At 51.8% G+C, this 21,171-nt stretch overlaps 1 protein-coding gene across 2 annotated transcripts in view; it reads left to right on the top strand.

Annotated features, from left to right (window-relative positions):
* Positions 1-3,655: 3,655 nt before the first annotated feature.
* The window catches only part of GPT2 (glutamic--pyruvic transaminase 2), a 34,778-nt gene continuing 17,262 nt past the window's right edge, over positions 3,656-21,171 (top strand). Inside the window, exons 1-6 of one of the 2 annotated variants that reach the window (XM_027513700.1) lie at positions 3,656-3,771; positions 4,005-4,268; positions 11,342-11,431; positions 13,526-13,634; positions 17,893-18,026; positions 20,161-20,404. In XM_027513700.1, coding sequence (XP_027369501.1) covers positions 4,026-4,268; positions 11,342-11,431; positions 13,526-13,634; positions 17,893-18,026; positions 20,161-20,404 — 820 coding nt within the window. In that variant the 5' untranslated portion in view covers positions 3,656-3,771; positions 4,005-4,025. Of the gene's footprint in view, positions 3,772-4,004; positions 4,269-5,255; positions 5,405-11,341; positions 11,432-13,525; positions 13,635-17,892; positions 18,027-20,160; positions 20,405-21,171 lie in introns of those variants that run through there. The other variant, XM_027513701.1, reaches the window with a different exon arrangement.

The raw sequence follows: 21,171 nt of genomic DNA, 5'->3' as shown, positions 1-21,171 counted from the left end.
CTCTTCAGTTAACTCCCACTTCCAAAGGCCCCTAAGCTGGACTGGTCCATAGAGAGGCCTGCTGACCTCAAACTCACCTTAAAACGATGCTCAAACAGGAAACTAGGAGGAGAAGAAGATGACATCAGAAGCAGACAGCTTGCCCAAGATGCTGATCTGACTTGTATGATCATTTATAATGTTTTCTTGATTCCTTGGACCTATGCCTATCAATCCCATGTTTTCTATCATGGACATGATTCTCTGCTAGTTTAAAACTCAGTCCAATTGTTGGGTTGTGGCCAATTACCTGTGCCTATTCTGGGTTACCTTGGTGCATTTCTGTTCTTTAAGGCTCTGATTGGATACCCCCTGGGAAATTTGTTTTATGTGAGTGTTCAGTCCTGTTCTATCTATTCATAATAATTCTAGATGGGATCCTCTCACCTGGCCAATTAAAAATACCTGCTCTGAGGCTGGCCATAGATTTAAGTTTTCTCTTAGGGTCTTTTAAACTCAATCGGAGTGATGAGCTAAGTCTCAATAAAAAATTTACTTCTCATCTATTAAAAGGAAAACTCCTACAATTATGGGGAGGATCTACATGGTTAACACAGGCTATGGTCATTTAAGTTTAAAGGCTCCTCTAGGTTGGGAATGGTTAAATCATACTAAAAATGATCAACCTGGTAATTATGAGACAAGGCTGGGTGCTCTATGAACTATGCCTGTTATTACCCTTAGAGAGAGTGATTGGTATGGAACTCAGTGGATTTGTGGCACTAATTTATGGCCTTGATATCTACACAGATGATAGGAAGGTGTAGCCTGGGATTCCCATGAAGTTAAGGTCATACATGTTAACAAATTACAGGTACCCAACCAATCTACCATTGGTATGATCTCAGTGGGTCAAAGATCTGTATTCTACTGGTATGATCATTTAGCAGCTTGTGTGTGTGTGTGTGTGTGTGTGTGTGTGTGTTTGCCTTCAATGGGGTTAGAGGATGTAATTGACCATATCTAAGCCTCGACAACTTTCATAAGCTTTAAATGATAGTAACTGGGCTATTAGCCTATTGAATTCTGAGATCTCTATGATGAGAAAGGCAGTGTTACACTACTGCAAGACCCTTGACACCTTACAGCATCTCTGGGAGATATCTGTGCTATAATTCAAACTGAATGCTGTATTTTTGTACCTGATAAATCCTTTAATGTAACACATTTGAACCACATGAAAAATCAGATTTCTGCTCTAAGTGACCCATTCCCTAGTCTTGACAATCTTTAAAAAAATCTGGTATGGGAGGCTCATGGCTAAAATATTTACTTTTAATTCCACTAATGTTATTAACTATACCATTTGTATTTTGCTTGTTTCACAAGATTATTATTTCTTGTATTACCAAGTATATGACTGAGCCTTCAATGGAAATGAAGACTAGACTTGAAGCAGTTGATCAAATGTACAGTTCAATATATGATCAATGATTGTAATAGTGTAACTCTAGAAGGCAATGGCAACCCACTCCAGTACTCTTGCCTGGAAAATCCCATGGATGGAGGAACCCGGTAGGCTGCAGTGCATGGGGTCCCGAAGAGTTGGACACTACTGAGCGACTTCACTTTCACTTTCACGCATTGGAGAAAGAAATGACAACCCACTCCAGTGTTCTTGCCTGGAGAATCCCAGGGACAGGTGAGCCTCGTGGGCTTCCGTCTATGGGGTCGCACAGAGTCGGACATGACTGAAGCGACTTAGCAGCAGCAGGTATGAAAAGATGCAGTGAGAGGGAATACTTTCCTGGACCATAACTAGAAGACAGGTGTCCGGAGATCTTTGATTATTAAGACCTAGTCCAGTAATAGCACATTGAGTGTCTTATCAACAAAAATCTTCTTCAGGGAACCTTCTTCAGGGATGATGCTGGGGATGAGCCTTCCCAGCAACGCGGGACAAAGTGGTTATGAAAAGACCCCAAAGTATGGTACGATTTATGGCCACGAGGGGGCCGTGTCAACTACAAATTGGCACTTACCAAGAGCATTGCCAGTGACTGAACAAGGCATTTGCCATCTGCCTCTACAGAGACTGAACCCCATGCCGCCATAGCTGTTGATCTTCAGCAAACCCTGAGGGAGTTCAGGGTGGAGTGAGGCACTCTGTGCTCCAGGGAATCTGGTGGGACAGGTCTTCAGATAGTAGGATGTTTTTAGGAACAGATTTTATGATCTCAACCCTTCAGTTCAGTTCAGTCACTCAGTCGTGTCCAACTCTTTGGGACCCCATGAATCGCAGCATGCCAGGCCTCCCTGTCCATCACCATCTCCAGGAGTTCACTCAGACTCACGTCCATCGAGTCGGTGACGCCATCCAGCCATCTCATCCTCTGTCGTCCCCTTCTCCTCCTGCCCCCAATCCCTCCCAGCATCAGAGTCTTTTCCAATAAGTCAACTCTTCGCATGAGGTGGCCAAAGTACTGGAGTTTCAGCTTTACCATCATTCCTTCCAAAGAACACCCAGGGCTGATCTCTCAACCCTTGCGTCTCCTCATATCTAGAGAAGCACTAAATCCCTTCATGGTGACATCAGACCCTCATGACTAACAAAAAACCTTTTGTAAAATGAGCGCTTAATGGTATTGAACTCCCCCTTCACCAAAACCTTATATGTTGACTTTCCCCCACTGCCGCTTTGGAGCAGTCTCTCAGAGCTATCTGAGATGCTGCCTCCTGGGCTGCAGTCCTCATTTTGCCTCAAATAAAACTTAGCTCACAACTCTCAAGTTGTACATCTTTTTTTAGTCAACAGCAAGTACCTTTACAAAAAAAAAAAAAAGCTACAAAGAGCTGAGCATCCATTCTCAACAAACGTTTACTGAATTCTTACTATGTGCTGCTAACACTCAGACGTTAGGTGAATACGTTGTGAATACAATGAACAAGAAAAACGCTGCTCCTGTCTTCTGGAGCTTACATGGTTAACGGGGGAGCCAGTAAAAAGGATCTAAATTTCTGATGCTAGAAAAGAAATTAAAAGAGGTAGTGGAGGTGGGGTAGCGTTTCAAATGGAGCTGTCAGAAAGCCTGACCACCTGGTATATACCAGCTGTTGGTCCTTTAATTTTCAGGACAATCCTTAAAGGCTGAGAGCTGATGTCCCTTTTGACAAGAAAACTGACGTTGAGAAGGGTAAAATTGGCAGTCAAGTCGCAAACTCCTAACCCCCACCCCACCCTTGCTTCCTACCAGCCCCTGTTGAGCGGCCACTGAACCCTGGATGATGAAACTTGGGGCGAGGACTGCACCATCTCTCCGCCGGTGTCCTTGCAGATGTTGGGGAAAGGGTTGTGTGGGGGAATGAGCGACGCGCCTCCAGGGAGAAGCACCAAATAGCTCTAAATTCGCAGAAAGCCGCGAGAAGAGCCCCCGCCAGACCCCTCCGGGATCCCAGACTCTTCAGCCAGACAAAGAGCCCGCCCAGCCCAAGGCAGAGCCAGACCCTCGCTCCCGCCTCCAGCCCCGCCCCCAGATCAGGCCAGCGCGGGGCACTATGGGACTTGTAGTTAAACCAGCTCGCCACACCTGTTCTGAAAAACGACAAGGGAACTACAAGGCCCAGGAGCCAGCGGGCAGGCCCGGGCGGACTCGCGGGCTGTGGGTGTGTGAGCGCTGGGGGCCCGGTGCTGCGTGCGGGAGCTGGGATGCGGCTGCCGGCGCCTGAGCCGAGGAGCTGCTATAGGCGAGCTTTCTAGCCGGACTCGACGAAGGGGTGACCAGGCGGCGACAGGCACGTTGCATGCATGCATTGGGCTCAGCCTTTGCAAAATCCGGTTGTGCAGCGCTTTGGTTATGCAGCGGCGAGGTGCAGGGTCCGAGTCGCCGGGGGATGGGCACCCGTCCCCGAAGCCAGGCTGGCACCTCTCGCTGAAGGAGCCCTTGGCTGAGCTTGGGGGCGGGTGCCCGCGTGCCTGCCTTGGGCTGTGCGCGACGTGTTTGTTCTCTTTCCCTATTTGTCCCAAGGTTTCTCTCGGCGGCCGCGCGATGCAGCGGGCGGCGGCGCTGGTCCGGCGGGGCTGCTGCCCCCGGACCCTCGGCCCCTGGGGCCGCAGTCAGAGCAGCGCGGCCGCCGAGGCCTCGGCGGTGCTCAAAGTGCGGCCCGAGCGGAGCCGGCGCGAGCGCATCCTTACGCTCGAGTCCATGAACCCGCAGGTGAAGGCGGTAGAGTACGCGGTGCGGGGACCTATCGTGCTCAAGGCCGGCGAGATCGAGCTCGAGCTGCAGAGGGTGAGCGCGGGCCCCGAGCCCGCGTGGGGCGGGAGGGCCCCGGGAGGCCAGGGGGCACGGGTGGGGGCGAGGGGGGAGGAGTAGCAGCTGTCGCCTCCTGGGGTCCAACTGCTGTACTTCCTCCAGCCGCGTGGCCAAGCTCCTTCATTCGGCCAGTCTTGACTGAAATGAGAGAATGCCCTCCCCCCAACCCTTCCCTCACTAGTCCCCGGCACCTGGCACAAAGTAAGGCCCTCAGATATGGTTCACTTGTTGAACTGAATTCATCAATTATAATCGAGTGGCCCTTAGTGCCAGGCACTGCCTGCTATGTGGCTGTCCTACTTGAGTGGAACCAAGATCCACTGGGGCGTGAGGGTGAGGACAACGACAGGCAGGAAAGACATAAAGGAGAATTTCAGACATCACCTTAGGTACCAGAGGTGCCATGAAGGCTCTGAAGAGACCTGGGTGTTCTCCCGAAGCTTTTTCTCTCTGTGAGACCTTCTCTGTCATTCTTCCAGTAATGATTCCCTGACAAAAGTGGTCCGGCACAGTTCCTTCCCCTAGATCCCCTTTGGAACCTTGACTGACAGCCCGATTTTGTTCTCTGAGGATACAGTCGCCCACAGTGGGTAGCAGAGGCTTGGGCCTTTGGGGCCTTGGCAGGGTGGCCCTGGGACTTTCTTCCCCCTGGCCGCCGGCAGACTGGAATCTTGAGTTCACAGCTGTGTGTAAAGTGACCACACACCTGGTAGTGATTCCTGTCCCCCTACAACGAGGTGGCTCGGGTGGGTGAAAGAAATACCTCTGTAGTTTACCAGAGTTCTAACGCTGGTGGAATTCAGGAGGCAGAGTCCAGAGGATAATGTAAAAAATGTATATATTCCTAAGATTTATATGAGCAGATGAAGTAGTCACCCAGCTGCTTGCTCAAGGTAGACCTAACCCAGAAGGGGGAAGGGTTCTTTGATCTTACTCTCACAGGCACCAGAACTGAACGTCCTTGGGGGTGAGTTGGTCACTTAATGGTCCTTGAATGCTTGAGAAGAAGCCATGATGGGACCATGACTGTAACATGGGCACTTTGGGGCATTTGATGAGCTCACGGCTTGCTGAGACTTCATTGGGACACCCAGTTCTGCTGACTCAAAACAGTGAGTTGAATAAGTCAAGTCCAGTGTCTCCCTCTGACTCTTTGCAAGGCTAAGTTTAAAGATTGGTCCTTGAAAGGCTGGCTTGGTTTCTGTGCCTCCCTGTCCCAAAAGTGGACCACAGGCAGAAAAAAGGTTTCTGCTCCTTGTTGATATCTGGCAGACTGGAGCTGGCCCTCCTTGAGACAACAGTCTCCCTGTTAAACCTGAGATTAAATTGTTTCCGGTTTAGCACTTTACAACTGATTTCTCTGGTTCCAGAGCTGGTAGGGGTTCTAGGGATTATCTCTACCTTCTGTTAAATAGCATGGACTCCATGAAGTATGAGGATGGTTAGAATAGAAGGGAGACACTGTCTTTGCCTTCACGGAACTGATTGCCATGTTGTTCTCTGGGCCTGAACTTCTCTTCCTCCAGTTCTTTAAGGATTGGTGGTTTATTATTATTATTATTTTTAGCAGGTAGAGAAAATGTGAGAGCATTCTAGGTGGAAGGAGGGCCGGGAGAAAAAACAAGGTTGGGAAGTTCTGGGCAAATAGGGGAGGGGACTGGTGCTGTTTGGAGAGCACTGTCTGGCAAGGGATATGCTAAATGAATGAGATGGAAAGGAGGGACTGGAGTCTGGTGTGCTGGGCTTAGGACTTTATAATTCAAAGTTTGGTGTGCAGTGGGCAACTAAGAAGATGTTCCAACAGGGTATGACTCCATCATTGAGCTAGAGAAATTTCTTGGTCATTTGGGCTGGAAACACACTGTGATTTCTAGGACAGATGGCTTCACTGCCATGTCCTACCCCTGAATAACTTGAGACATTCTTTCTGTCCATCTACATTCTCCGGTACTTTCATTCAAATTCATCCCTTCTTGTTCTCTCCTCACTTCGTCGAGTCTCAGTTGCCTGACTCTTGGTGCTGGAGATAATAGCCCCAGCCAAGCCAGTATAGCCTCGCTTAAATCTTTCATTCTTTAAAGACAGCCTCTCCATTTTGCTAGCTTAAGCATGTCCTCTTCTGAGAGAGCCATGTTTTCTTAGGGTTTCTCAGTCTTTTTTTTTTTTTTGGCTTAGCTTTGCACAGCTTCAGGTTTTGACTTCTGTTTTGAACTCTAATGATCGAAACTGGACTGATGTTGTTTTAAAGGGTTTGACTTGGTTAGAGATGGGATATGTAGGGAGTTGAGTGACTTGGGGGTAAATCTCTTGTCCTCTCTGGGCTTTGGTTTCCCTAGTCTATAAAAGAAGAGCAGTGGTCTGGGGGGCCCAGGGTTTCCCCAGGCCCTGACTTCTGTGCCTCTTTCTCCATTTGAAGGCCTTGTACTGCCTTATGGAATCACTTCACCAGGTGCTATGCTAACAGTACCGGCTGTTTGGCTGGACACGTGGCTCTGGTTTTTGCCTGTGGCGTGGCATGCCAGACAAGTCCCGTCCATTGTGGTAGGAGTGGGGGAAAATGCTCAGGAGAGCCTGAGGAGGAGGGGCACTTGGCTAAGAGCGTGTGAAAGGGGCCATTCTCCTCCAGCCTGGTCTGTGTGCTGTCGGGGAGGCCCTGTTTCTCCCTGACAGCAGCTCCAAGGGGGAGTACCTATCAGCTTTTCAGATCCTGGTGTTCCCTGGGAGCAGCACTTAAAAATAAACTGCCATTAGTAGGAGTTTTGAAAAGATCTGTCAGTTCTTCCTCAACCGACTTCCTTTTCCCTCGTTTTATGGGAGGAGGAAAGGAGGTTGACATAAGTGGAGACAGGAATGGCTTTTGTTTGTAAAAAGTACACAGAGTCAGGGCAAAACATTCATGAAGGGAAACACTGAATATATTAAAATCGCTGAATGCTGCACCGAGAAACAGATGAAAATGGAGAATGCTGGAGCACCTGCTGATAGTTAGCTAAGAGTGGAAACTCTGGATGTGTGAGGCACAAGCAAATTTCATAGGCTATTTTCTTTAGAGCGTAGAATAAAAGAAATTTGTAACATAGGCTTCCGTTTGGATGAACCCTCCATCCATCCGCCTTGCCCAAGTCACCAGGGACCTGCATCCTGGGCTTTGCCTTTATGTGCTGTGGGCTTCGCATCGTTCAGAACACCTTGGCCTCAATTATTCCTCTGTAAAATAGGGCCAATTTATTTCCACTGAAGACGAGTTGGAGATGGTTAGTGATGATGGTTTGAATAGCTAGAACCCTATCAGGATTCTGGCTGTCTGGGGAGAGATAACTGCACCAGCTATCTGTTTTTAGGTCAAAAGGTTATGTGAGTTTATATTAATATAAGCAGTTTTTCTTAAAAAAAAAAACAAAAAAACACTTTATGAGAAAGCAAAGGCTAGTTTTGCTCTCATTTTTTTTTTTTTTTTTTTGGCTTTTTTTTGGCCTGTGCTGTGTGGTTTGCGGGATCTTAGTTCCCAATCAGAGATTGAACTCATGCCCTCAGCAGTGAATGCGTGGAGTCCCAGCCACTGCACCACCAGGGGATTTCCCAATCAGAACTCTTCATGGTCTTGTTTTCAAGCTAAGGAGAGTTGCCTGGAGGAGAGGTGCCGAGGGTCCCTCTTTCCTTGCCTTCCTTCTGAGTCTCTGGGTCTAGGAATGCGCTCTGTGGGATTGGCTCCCTCCTGCCTGCAGCTTAGGCTTGCTGCCTTAAATTATACTGTTCGGAGCTCATTCACCTTTCATCCCTGCTCTGCCCTGCAAATCTCTGCTTCTACGGTTGACCCTCCCACAGACTCCCACAGTTCAGGAGCCTTTCGTCCAGCCTTCCCCGCTTCCGTGGTTAGAAAATTCAGCCCTTGGAGTTCCCACCTTCTCTTAATCTCAGGCCTGTGTAGGTTTGGCTCAGTTTCTTCCAGGTTTGTTTGTCACGTTGGCTAGGGCCAGACCCTGTGCTGAGTCTCGTTTCTTCTGCTATGCAGCGCAGCTGTTTTCAAGGACCCTGGAGGCTAGTCGGGTTTGTCCCTGAGACTTCCTTCTGGAGCCCTCTGGGGGACTTCATGTCTGCCCCAGTGCTGCTCACTGGTCCTGAGGTCTTTTCACATGGCCTTTCTGGCCTGGGGCCAGCTGTGCCCTCTCTCCCTTCTCTGAGCCTGCTTCTTCATCAGCCAGCACTCTGAAAGTGGTGGCCTCTCCGATGTTGCCCACTTCTGTCACAGAGCATGATTCATAAGTTTTCGTGAATGAAACGGAGGTTCTCTGGGGAGTAACCATCCTACCAAGCCTCCCCACTGGCATGTCGCATGAAATGACAGGAGCCACCCCTACCTTGAGGAAAATGCCTGTGCCTGTTGGAATTGTCCATTGTTCGAATGCTGCACCTATGAACTGGGAAGGACAGTCATAACAATGATAAAGGCGTTATCATTGTCCTTCCTTTTTCCTTCCCAATAACACCTTCTGAAATATGCCATCTCCAGAGCCTGGGGGCCTGCTCCCTGAGCCTTTCTTGACCTGAATGGTGGGAAGGGAGGCCCCTGCGATGGATCTCATCTCAGTGCCCTCCGGTGAGGCAGCTCTGGGCAGGATGTGTGTGGGTGAGTTAGACACGTGGGCTCTAGGATGCTAGGAATTGGAACTAAGAAGCTACGTGCTGCCCTGGCTGGCTCCTGGGGGCAGGGCTGAGGTGAGGTCTCCATTGGGTGTGCTTGCCAGACTTGGATGAGTCACTGTGGGTAGAAGTCTGCCCCTGGCTCCTTGGTATTTCCCAACCCACGTAGAACTCAAGTACATAGATACAGGAGTCTCCTTTGTATGGTGGCCCTTAGCTGGGCAGCCCAGTCCATTCAGAGGAGGCAGTTTCCCACCCACTAGCTCATCCATCATAGCAAAGTATCTGGAGCCTGTGGGTACCCAGACCCAAGAAAGGAGATGCTCCATACTCCCAGGCTGCTTGAGTTGATTGAGCAGTGCAGGGTGGAGGGGACAAGGAACATCCAGGGATCTGATTATTTTTCTCCCTCCATGGGGCTGGCCCAGGGCCCACAGCTGTGGTATATGTCCTGCCCTCGACCGTGAACAGATTTACTCCCCACCAAAGAGTGGACTGTGCCCACACCGTGGAAATCACCTGAGTTCAGCTGGCCAGGCCTAGGGGGCCATGGCGATGGAGTCAGACTAACAGAGGGTCCCACGCCAGGAGCTCAGGCCAGTGTGGGTGGGGGAGTCCTACCCTTTGCACACAGTGGCCTGGGTTGCTCAGCCTGTGGGATGAGCCCTGAGGCCACACGCCCTGCAGCCTGTCTCCAGCGTGTCTGACTTCACCCCTGGCCCAGTCCTGGGCAGTAGGCAGTGTTACCCTCTTCCTTGCCACCCCCCACCCCCTACCCCGAGATGTCTTTCCATATTTGCCAGCCCTGAAGAACTTGGTGAAAAGGGCAGAAGGGAATTCTACCCCCTTCAACCCAAACAGAGCTTTTCGACTCATTAGGCCTGGTTTATGGAAGTCCAGGGCTGCCTCCAGGCTTCCCTGGTGGCTCAGATGGTAAAGAATCTGCCTGCAGTGCAGGAGATGTGGGTTCAGTCCCTGGATTGGGAAGATCCCCTGGAGGGAGGCATGGCAACCCACTTCAGTATTCTTGCCTCAAGAATCCCCATGAACATAGGAGCCTGGCAGGCTACAGTCTAGAGAGTTGCAAAGGGTTCGACGTGACTGAGCACAGCACAGGGCTGTTTCTGGGGTGCCCTCCTCAGCCCCTTGTGCCTCCTGGCTCCTAAAGCAGCTGGAGAATTCCATATGGGAGGGCTTAGGGGTGGCAAATGAGAGTCAAGAAAGCTTGTTTGGCAGCTGCATTCATTCCTTAAGCCCACTGGTCTTTACTTTAAGGTGTGTCTTACTGAGTTAAAAAGGGGAACGTTTTCTAAAGTTGCTTTTATTCACACATGTGAAATGGAGAAGACAAGTATCAGAATCATAGAATTGTACCCTTAAAATTTGTATTTAGCATGCCTTTGGGAACAGGGCAGCTGGAGATGGGAAGGTGGCCATTCCGCGCAGGCCACCCCTTGCCGCACCGCCTTCTTCCCCCACGGTGACCCTTGCAGTCTTGCTCCTGGTCTGGTCCAGCTTTGTAACATGATATTTGTACTCTGCCAAGTGCTTTCATACTGTTTGTCTCAGATAATCCTTTCAGCTGCTCTGGGAGGTTCTTGAACCTACTGTTGATTCTCTTATAGTGGCTAATTCTGGATTTATCAGGGAACTGTGTGGAGCTCCCATATTTCCAGATCCCCACAGTTCTCCTTCCAAACCATATTTTCTCCTTTGCAGCAGCCAGGGTGTCCCATAGTCACTTCCCAGCGATGTTGTTGCTACGGTTTCCGAGTTCCTTCTCTCTCTGCCATCTCTGCTCTGTGTAAACACATTGCTCAGGCAGTGGCCTCACTTTTGCTCTTCAACTAGACATCTTTATCCCTGATGCTTTTTTTTTCTTTTCAGTATGAAGCTCAGTCCACATTCTTCATTTTTCAAAGACAGGGTTGCAAGAGAATGACCCCCGAGAGGTCCCTGCGGATCAGTGTCTTCTGGCAGGAAGGCTGGCTGCAGTGTCCCATCAATCACTTAGGGGTGGAGGTGGAGCTGGCAGCTGTGGGACCCTCTCCTGATGCTTTCTGCTGCTGACCCCCTCCCTCCTTCCCACCGCATTTGCCCCAGGGTCAGCATGGACCTATAGCTGCCTCAGAGTTCTCTGGCAGCCCAGGGAAGTTCTTCTAGCCTTCTCAGAAAGTGGATAACCTTTTGAAGCCTTAATTTCCCAATCTATAAAATGGGATTAATACAAGCCCTTCCTCATGGGGGTGGTTGTGAAGGTTAAATGGGACCAAGCATATCAAGCGCTTGGCACCTGGCAAGGCTCAGAATAGGGCTGCTTACTAATGTCCTGTTGACCATTGCTCGGCTTCTGAAATCTAGGGTCTGAGAATCCCTAAGTAACCACCTATTGCATTCTCTCTACTCAGGGTATCAAAAAACCGTTCACTGAGGTCATCCGTGCCAACATCGGGGATGCCCAGGCCATGGGCCAGCAGCCAATCACCTTCCTGCGACAGGTGAGCTGGCCCTCAGGAACCGAGGCCCCTGGGGTAGCAGGGAGGCAACCTGACAGCCAAGCCTATTAAATTGCCTCTTCCTCCTTGCCTGTCCAGCCCCTCAAGACCCAGCAGGCACTAGAATCCCACAGGGAGATGCCACTGAAGCAGCAACCCCCTCCAGCGCCTGATGGCTCCTCTGGTTCTCTCCAGCAGGCTCCTCCCCTTCCTTCCAAGGCTGTCTAAAATCCCTAAGCCCATTCTGAGGTCGCTGTAGTGTACAAGACTCCCAGGTGAATGGTCCTGGATGCTGCATTCGGACCTGGGTTGCTGAGGGCATCAGAGAGTAGATGAAGGCTGGGAGGTGGTGCGTGGGGATCTAGATATGGTTTCCCAAGTGAGAATCCCCAGATTTGAGTGTTGGCTCTGTTGCTGATCAGCTGGGTGGCTTTGGGCAAGTGGAAGTCACCAGAGCACTGCCACAGAGGACTTCTGGGGACCTCCATGAGATGATGAACATGACGGCCTTCAAGAGGCACATTTCCATGTTTCAGTTTGAGTGCCAACTGCAAAGATGCTGCATGGGCCCAACTTGTGAGATTGGTGGGCTTGGGGGAAAAGAAAAGGTGGGAGAGTGCCACAGCATCTGCTAGATAGAGGCTGGAGACCAGCTGTGGGGAAGGCGTTTTCCTAGAGAGGAAATGGGGCCAATACTGGAGCAAAATTTGGTCTTTGTGTGGTTAAGGTTCGTAGGCTGAGGCCGGCAGGAAAGCTGAGTGCTGAACACCCCGGTCTTCCTTTCCTGCCGGTACTTCCTGCTGCAGGGGCTGGCACACAGGAGCGGCAAACTTTGCCCTGCTCTCTGGATGGCAGGTGTTGGGGGCCCCAGGGCCTCAGCCTGCAGGCCCTCAGGGAATTCACACAGGGTATGGGGAGAAGAACTGAGGCCGGTGATGACCTCAGGAACGTCCACTGAATGGACTCCCGTGGCATTGCTGCTGACTCAGGAGTGTGCCAGCTGCCTGTGAGTGTCAGAGGCCTCAAGCTGGGCCCATGATGAGGAAGTGGATCAGACCAGACAGAGTGGCTCTGCGCGGGAGGTGGAGGTGGGAGGACGTTAGAGCATCCTGCTTGTCCTGAAAGCTTGTCCTGGAAGCACATAGCTTAGGAGAGGAGAGGTCCAAAGTGGCCTCGCTCTGCAGAGGTTCCCCACACGTGCCTGGGGCTCTGGGTGTGAACAGGCTCCTGTTGCCTCAGCCTTTTCTGACTGGCTGGCACACTCCCAGATCCAGCCCTGCTGCTGGCCACAGCGGACCCAGCCTCTGCCACCTGGTGCTGGCTTCCTCCAGCCTTCATAAGCGCCCCAGAGCGGGAGGGCAAGCCAGGTCACCGCCCGTTGCACAAATTTATTTGAGGCAAAGCCGGGCTCCAAGAAGCCTGAGCCTGCCCGAAGCCCCCAGCTGGTGTCAGAGCCGTGAGCCCCACCTCATCTCGTTGCTCCTGGCACTGCTCCTAAGCTTCCAGCTTAGACTTGCCTGCTGAGCGGGGGTTTACTGACACTTTTGCAAACATTTCCTTGCGTAATCCTCTTAATTTGTGAGGTTAGGGTGATTTTCTCTGTTACAGAAGTGAAAAAGCTGACTCGGTTTTCACTTCTGGCCAGGAAAGGGGGTGATGGTGAGGAGGGGTGGGGGCGGGGCATGGGGGGGCGCTCAGCCTGTAAGGAGGGGGGTCTCTGCAGTCTTGTCAGCTGGGGTGTACCTGCCTGCTCAGTCCCAGCTCCCTGCTCTGGAACCCCTGGTTCTATGGCCTTGGCTATGTGAGCTGCTGGCCTTTATGGAGGAGCTGGGCCGAGTAGCAGCCTCGTTTTGTTCCCTGGCTCCTCTGGTGGCCCACCCTTGGCCCGAGCCCAGGTCATCAGGGACCCTGCCTCTCACCATCTCCCTTCCGCTGCAGAGCATCCACTGTCCTCCTCCCCACCCGTCCCCAGACCCTCCCCACAGGCGGGGGCCCTCGTGGAGAGTCCGGCGGTGACACTGCCCCTCAGAGACATCCTTGGTGCCCCTCTGGGGTGGGAGGTTGCGGAGAGCCCAGCCCATGCCTCTGTTCCCCCAGGTAATGGCACTGTGCACCTACCCGAACCTGTTGGACAGCCCCAGCTTCCCAGAAGATGCTAAGAAACGAGCCCGGCGCATCCTACAGGCTTGCGGCGGGAACAGCCTGGGTGAGGCCCCGACTTGCCAGGTCCCAGCGGGCGTGAAAAGAACGTGTGTTCCCAGCATGGGCCTGGCCGGGCCCCTCACGGCGGGTTATGCGTTGAGCGAGTGTGTGAGTGTGTGTGGGGTGGCCGACAGGCCGAGTCAGGGAAAAATACTCTCCTTGTCCGTGCTCTGTGAGCCTCCTGTTTGCCGAGCTGATGGGGTCAGTGCTGTCTCTTGGTGGATTGGGGGCACTTCAGGCTCGAGAGTCTGCATTTGGCAGGATTTGGGGTTTCCAGGGGGAGCCAGCTGTGACGCTGAGCCCACCGCACCCTCAGGGCAGAAGGTTGAGCTTGAGCCGGGAGGCCAGAAGGAGGTACGTTGCCCAGCTGGTCCGGCTTCTCACTCCGCTGTGGCCCCCTTTGGTGGCTTCCTCGCTGTGGAGGTGCCCCCCCTTACCCACCACGTGTGTGTTGTGTTCCTGACACCGGCCTGTTCCCCTTTGTGCCCGGAGCCCACGCCCGGCCCCAGGGGGCTCTGAGTGGGGAGGCCCTGTGGATGTGAAGGCATCTTCTCTCCCTTCCCTGCTGAGGTGGATTTCCAGCCCCTGGGCGGCTGGCTCTTTGTTCTCATCTCATGTTCTCTTTCTTGTTTATTTTTGCCTCATTCCTTTGCCCCGTGGAATACATAGGGAATCCGGCTCCCCTTGTCCTGAGGAGAAGTTGTCCATAGGGCTTTTTAGGAAGCTTGCCTGAATGTTCCAAAACCTGGGACAGGGATTCTTGTGGCTCGTTCAGCAGGGTATCAGCTGCCCTCGGCCTCTCCGTCACCTCCCCGCCTTTCCCCTCCCCTTTCTGCTCTGTCCCTTTATGGACATCACTAGGCTTAGCCTTCCTGGCTGTGATCACCCCACTAGCCCTCCGTCCAAGCCTGTGTCCTTCGTGTGTCCCTCTCAGGAAGGGGCCCGCCGCCCTTTGCCTCCCTGCCAGCCAGCCTGGGTGGGGTGTGGGCCAGCACCTTGTGGGGCAAGGCCTAAACCACAAGCTGGCAGAGGGCAGCGCCACAGCTCAGAGGCCCGGCCTCCAGGCTCTTTCCCTCTGCACCCTCTGCCCGGCCCAGAGGACAAAGGCGCTTCTCAGAGATCCGTGGCCTTCGGCCTGAGGCTCCAGGAAGCGCAACCCAGAGGTGGGGGGAGGGGGGTTGCTGTCTGCGCGAATGTCTGGGGAACTGGGAAGGGATCTTGTTCCAGGGACAAGCCTCATCAACAAGTTTTTTCTGTGTCAGCCAGGTAGGGCTGGGGGAATGATGTGGGGAGGCCATGTCCATGTGAGTCAGGCCTGTCTGCGTTCTGTATGAGGAGCTCAGCAGGATGGGTGAGGGAAGTGCTCTCTGAGCCTCTTTCCTCATCCTTGAACTAGGAGATACTTTGTACCCACCTCCTGGGCTTGCAGGCAAGTTGCTGTTTGTGCTGCTTGTCACGTGTGGAGAAGCCCCACCCTGGCGGTCACTACCTGTTTCTGCCCATTGTGGGAGGAAGGGCAGTGTTCTGGCAGAGGGTGGAACAATGGGAGTGGTGCTCTGTCAGCGAAGGCTTGGGTAACCTGAGCACTGTCCACAAAAATGAAGGAAATGGAAGCTACGCCCAGGGCCACCCTGACCCAAGGAAGGATTATAAAGGGGCTCACCTGGACGTGTTTTTATCATGCCCTTTAAAGTTATTTTTTATTGGGGCTTCATTTATTTTTTGTTTGAGTAATCCAGTTCTCAGGTTGTGTCCTGAATCTTAAGTGGGGTTGAGGTGAAACCTAGACACATCTGGGGGTGGTAGGAGATGGGAGAGAACGCCCTCCTCCAGCCCCTCTTGGAGCCCGGGCTGTGGACCAGGCACTGCTCTAGGCCCTGAGGGACACTGGGGAAGGCAGGTGGAGTTTCTGTGCTCATGACTCGCTGTCATATTTGGGAGAAACAAACATGGAAAAGAATTAAGACAAAAACATAATTCCCAGTTTTCATGAGTTCTTGGTGAACAAGCAGACAGTTATGGGGTTTGAACAAGGGATTCTAATGGAGAGGGAGGGTTTAAGGAGAAAGTGTTTCAAGTCCATGTAGAGGATGAGTAAGAGTATCTGCTAATGAATCCCAGACAGAGAAAATGGTGTGTGCAAAGGCCCTGAGGCTTAGGAGCTGAGTGTGACTGAGTGAAGGGGTTTGGATGCAATGACGCTGGGTGATTTGGTAGCTGTCGCTGATCTGTGGACTGTGGGAGGCAGGTTGCCGTCGGGTTCAGGGCAGAGTGTCCTACACAGGAGTGTGGTGGGGCGGGCCTAGCTGGGGGTAGGTGCTGCAGAGATGCACAGAAGAAATAGGTGATGGTTCCTGCCTGCAAGTCAACATGGGGAGGCAAGGATTCATCTGTGGAAGGTAACTGGAGAAATCAGAAAGGCTGGGGTGAAGCCATTTCTCAGACTTCTTGAGAGGCTAGATCTGAGCTCTGAAGAATCAGGGTACCTCAGAACAAAACAGAAGATGGAAAGCCTGTGGCCGGCAGGAACAGAGAGCTTGCTAGTGGGGAAAGGCCTGGGAATGCAGGGAAGCAGATGAACTAGAGGCAGGAAGAAGAGGAGGCTTAGCTGGTGTGGAAGTGGCCAGGCCCCATGGAGTGGAGCAGAGGGCAGTGAAAGAAGGCAGAGGGAAACAGCACGGGAAGCTTTCTGGGCTCGGGAGCCCAGGAAATATCAAGACACCCAGTGGAAGGAGGATTCTCTAACAGTGGCGTCTGCAGATGCCCTCGAGTACCCCCAAAGCACGCGACAGGACTCTACTCTCCACCCAGATTTGGTGCGTGTTAATGTTTGCCACCTGAACTCTTAGAGGAATGGTGCCGCTCCCCCCAGTTTACAATTATCCGAGGGGATAGGCCAGCCCAGTGCTACACTCCCCCCCCTAGTTTACAATTATCCGAGGGGATAGGCCAGCCCAGTGCTACACTTCCCCCCCCAGTTTACAATTATCCAAGGGGATAGGCCAGCCCAGTACTACACTCCCCCCCCAGTTTACAATTATCCGAGGGGATGGGCCAGCCCAGTGCTACACTCCCCCCCCTAGTTTACAATTATCCGAGGGGATAGGCCAGCCCAGTGCTACACAGGCCCTTAAACCGGGCGCCTCCTGGTGGTGCTGTTGCAGTCCTTAGGAGGAAGTTGGCTGGTTTTCTTTAAACGTGGTATAAAACTCAAATGGGATAAAAGAATATAGAGTGAAAGATCTGCCTCCCACTTCTGAGCCCAAGCCTCCTGGATCATGTCCCCGGAGAATTCGCCTCGCCAGTTTGAGTCTCCTTCTAGAAAGATTTTGTGCATGTGCAGGCACCTATTTTCAGTTTTTTTCAAAAACGTAAGTAGTGGCCTGACATCCTGAAAACATTTGTATGCCTACAGTAAATGCACAGATACTAATGTACAGCACCTGTGCGTGCACGCCTGTGTAACCCGTGCCCAGATCATGACAACGAACGCTCTCAGCGCCACAAAAGGCCCCTGTGTGCCCCTTTGCCGAAAATACTCCCAAGCCCAAAGTGGTCACCGCTGTTTTTGAACTTCACTTTAACTGGTGGTTTGGATTTGGCTCCTAACTGGCGGCCTGAGCATGCTGTGCCATAGGGTGAGGGTAGGTGAGTCATGCCCAGCAGCCCCAAAGAACCTGTGGTTAGTGCCTGTCAGGGCTCTAGATTCCTGGGATGGCAGGTGGTGCCATTTTGGGGTGACCCTTCTGTCAGGTTCTTTGGAACCGTGTGTAGGCAGCAGTGATAAAACCATAGCAGTCCCAGCTGTAATGGATCGTGCTGTCGCGGAAGGCATGTAAAGCCAAGCAGGGTGGGTAGAGCAGGTATGAGCACCATTTAACTGGTTAGAAGTCAGGGCCTGGGATAATGCTTGAAGTATAAGTAGGTTCGGGTGGGTAGATGAACAGACGGGCAGATGGGTGGGTGAGTGGGCGGGCAGGTGAGTGGGTGTGTGGATGAATGGATGGATAGCAGATGAGCGAATGGTTGGATGAGTGGGCAGACGCTTGGGTAGGTGGAGGGATGACAGGATGGGTGGATGAAGCCCAGACAGGTGGTTAAGCAGCTTGCCACAATTCCAGAACCTAGAGCCGTGGGAATAGGGCACCACTGAGACTCCTTGACCTCCCCCAGCCTCCCACCCCCAGTTAATTATATAGATATCTCAGACTGCATGGAGCCAGATCTTCCCTCTAGTCACTGTCTTGCTTGCTGTCTTACAGGCTCTTACAGTGCTAGCCAGGGCGTCAACTGTATCCGTGAAGATGTAGCTGCCTACATCACCAGGAGAGATGGCGGTGTACCTGCAGACCCGGATAACATTTACCTGACCACTGGAGCTAGTGACGGCATTTCTGTACGTGTCGGAGCGGCTCATTGTTGCTCACTGTTCACCCACACGAACAGCCTTGCGCGTTAGGGCCGATGCGTGAGCCTGTGGGCTGTTAAAGGGGGGACAGGCCTGGGCAGAGAGGTTGGCCACCCTCTGCTCCCTGCTGTCTGCCCCACCTGAACTTTTAGAGAAGTGGTGCAGCTTTTAGAGAAATGGTAGCCTGCTTTCCTTACTGTGTTAAGTCTTTGTGAACCTGCACACTCCTGCAGCCTCAGTTTCCCTCCTCCAGCTGGGAGAAGTCACGGGGCACTTGAGAGTGATCTTCCTGGCATCAGCCTTTCTCTTACTCAGCATATATGCTGTCTCTCCTCTGCCAGGCACTGTGCCAGGTGCGGGGAAGTCGTGGGGAACCAAACACATTTGGTCTCTGCTTAGACATCAGTACTGGATCCGACTAGCACTAACAGCACATAAATACATGTCAGATCGAAAGCTTTCAGTTTCTCTTCTGGATGAGGACAAAGTGTTAACAGAAGGGAGCAGCAGGAACTCTGACCTGGGGCTGGTGAGGGCAGGAAGGTTTCTCCAAGGAAGGCTGAGCAGATAGAGATCTGGAGACTGCGTAGATGTGAACTCAGGGAGGCAGGGAGGGACAGATTCAGGGCAGAAGGTCAACATATGCTGAGGCCTTGGGCTGGAAGGAGGCTGCATGTTTGGAAATGGAGCATTGTGGGGCAAGCACACGTGGGGAGGGGCAGTTACCAGCAAGGTGCTGGGAGGCAGGTGGAGCCTGAGTCCTAAGGTATTGTTGTCCTAAGAGCCGTGGGAGCCACTGAAGGATCTGAAGCAGACAGGGTCATAATTAGATATACGTTCTTAAGCTTAAACTGTGGCAGGAGGGAGCATAGTAGATGTGAGAGTGTTTAGGAGACAAGAGAAGAGGCGGCTTGAGCTGGGCATCAGCCGTGAATGAGGTGAAGAGGGGCTGGTATCAAGGGGTCGATAGGAGAAGGGGCTGAACCTGTGGTCTGAGGTTCACCTGCAGCCTGTTCCCTTCCAGCACCCTCCCCCCATGCCCAGTCAGTTCTGGGGGCCATCCGCTCACTTGTCCTCCCTTCTTTTAATAAGTTATGTTTGTCTGTGTCTCTTGACCTCCAAGGCTCTTGTTTCGGATGTTTATTAAATGATTTCGTCCTTTGCTGAAGCCTCTCAAGTGCATTAAACTCTTCCTTGAGCCCGGGAGGAAACTGAGGCCCAGAAACCTTAGGTTCTGCCTGCTGTTAAGAGCCTCTCGAGGCATTGGAGATTCTAGTGTTGGACTCAGGCCCCCAGCCACGGCATCTTCCACTGTATGCTGCCATCACGGCGCCTCTCTATTCCCAGAGAAGCCCAGGTATGGGTAGAGGTTCCAGAGGCAGGTGTGGGGAAGAGTCTTCAAGATTTAGTGAAAAGAATCAAGCCGTTACACTGGCATTGTTGTAGCAAGGAACTGAGCCTGAGAAAGGCGCTAAGTCTTCATGTAAGGCTTAGAAAAGTAAAACTCACCCAGAAGAGTTTGGGCTTATGAATTCAGTGAATTACTGCCACCCCCACTAATGCCCCACAGGACTCCCCAGGCCTGATTTCTCAGGAATCCTGTAAACCTAGGGCTCATTCAATTTTGGAAACAGCCAGGTTGAAGCGCCACCTGGTGGCAGAAGCTGGGTATTTTATCCCATTTTCACACTCCTTTGTTCACTGGTCTTTCCAAGTCTTGGGCTCTGATAAGTTAGTGATCAGACAGATTCCGGGCTGCACCCCAGACATATATAATGAGTTTCAGGGGTGAGGTCAGAATAATTCTGAGCAGGTCGAGTTTTGGGGCTACTTCTTTAAAAGATCTCTTTTAAAAATACTGACAGGTATTAAGTCTTTAGGTACCATGCATTGTGCTAAAAGCTTTAAAACATTTTGCTTATTCCTCGTAGCAGACCTCATTTTACAGAGGAGGAGAGGTAGACTCAGGGGAGTTCAGAAACCCACGTGCGGCTGTGCTGGAGGCAGGCGCTGGGTGACTGGTGAAAGGCGGGGTTTGGGGGTCTTCTGGCTTCTGCTGCTGTTCAGCCCCTGGGCGTGGAAAGTGGCAGTGACCCTGTAAGACGTGACTTCTCTGTTTCAGACAATCCTGAAGATCCTGGTCTCCGGCGGTGGCAAGTCACGGACAGGCGTGATGATCCCCATCCCGCAGTACCCACTCTACTCAGCAGTCATCTCCGAACTCGATGCCATCCAGGTGAACTATTACCTGGATGAGGACAACTGCTGGGCCCTGAATGTGAACGAGCTCCGGCGGGCCGTGCAGCAGGCCAAAGAGCACTGTAACCCCAAGGTGCTGTGCATCATCAACCCCGGGAACCCCACAGGTCTGTGCTTTACTTCCTTGCCAGTTTCTTGGGGAGCAGGGTGGCTGGTGTATTGGATGTCTGGACACTAAAGAGCTAAGAAATAATGAAGTCTTATTTGCTCCCAGGTTCCCAATCCAACTCCAGATTTGCTAACATAAGATCATAAAGTTGGCTGCCAGCCATCTTAGGAATACAGGCATTTTCCTGGGCAGGGTTGTATTGTAATTAAGACCAGTTCTTCTTCCTGTTCGTCCATGTACAAAGAACCTACTCTTTGAGGTCACACACAAATCATCACCGTTAATTATAGGCCTAATTTTACCCTTACTCCTACTTGTTTTTCTGAACCAGTTTTTAGATTTGCTGGTGTGTGCGTTTTTGTTTTTCTTTGACACAGCATTACTGTGTACTTTGAGGCCTGAAAAGGAAATGCCATATTAAAAACAAAAGCAAACCAAAAAAACCTGTTTCCAGAAGTTGGAAAGCTCTCCTAATTTTGCATATTTTTCTTCACAAAAAAAATGCACAGTTCTGGCTGTTTTGATCTTTCCAGGCTGCTGGCTTCATGTGCCCCAGATGCTATTTGGATGCCGAGAACAAGGGCTCCTCTCTCCTCCTTTGTTGAGATAAACTGGGTCAGGGCCAAAGCGTGGTGGAGTTGATTGTGGAATCTGCTCCTTGGGAACATCAAATGATGCTTCAATCAGCTGAAAGCTCCACTTGAATTCCTGGGTGCAGAAAATGGGCGCAGCTGCTCGCCTGGTTTATTCACACCGACTGCTTGG

Source organism: Bos indicus x Bos taurus, chromosome 18 (genome assembly GCF_003369695.1).
Source record: "Bos indicus x Bos taurus breed Angus x Brahman F1 hybrid chromosome 18, Bos_hybrid_MaternalHap_v2.0, whole genome shotgun sequence".
In the NCBI taxonomy this organism is placed as follows: Eukaryota; Metazoa; Chordata; class Mammalia; order Artiodactyla; family Bovidae; genus Bos; species Bos indicus x Bos taurus.
Note: the sequence above shows the minus strand (reverse complement) of the source record. Positions and strands in the feature narration are given on the sequence as shown.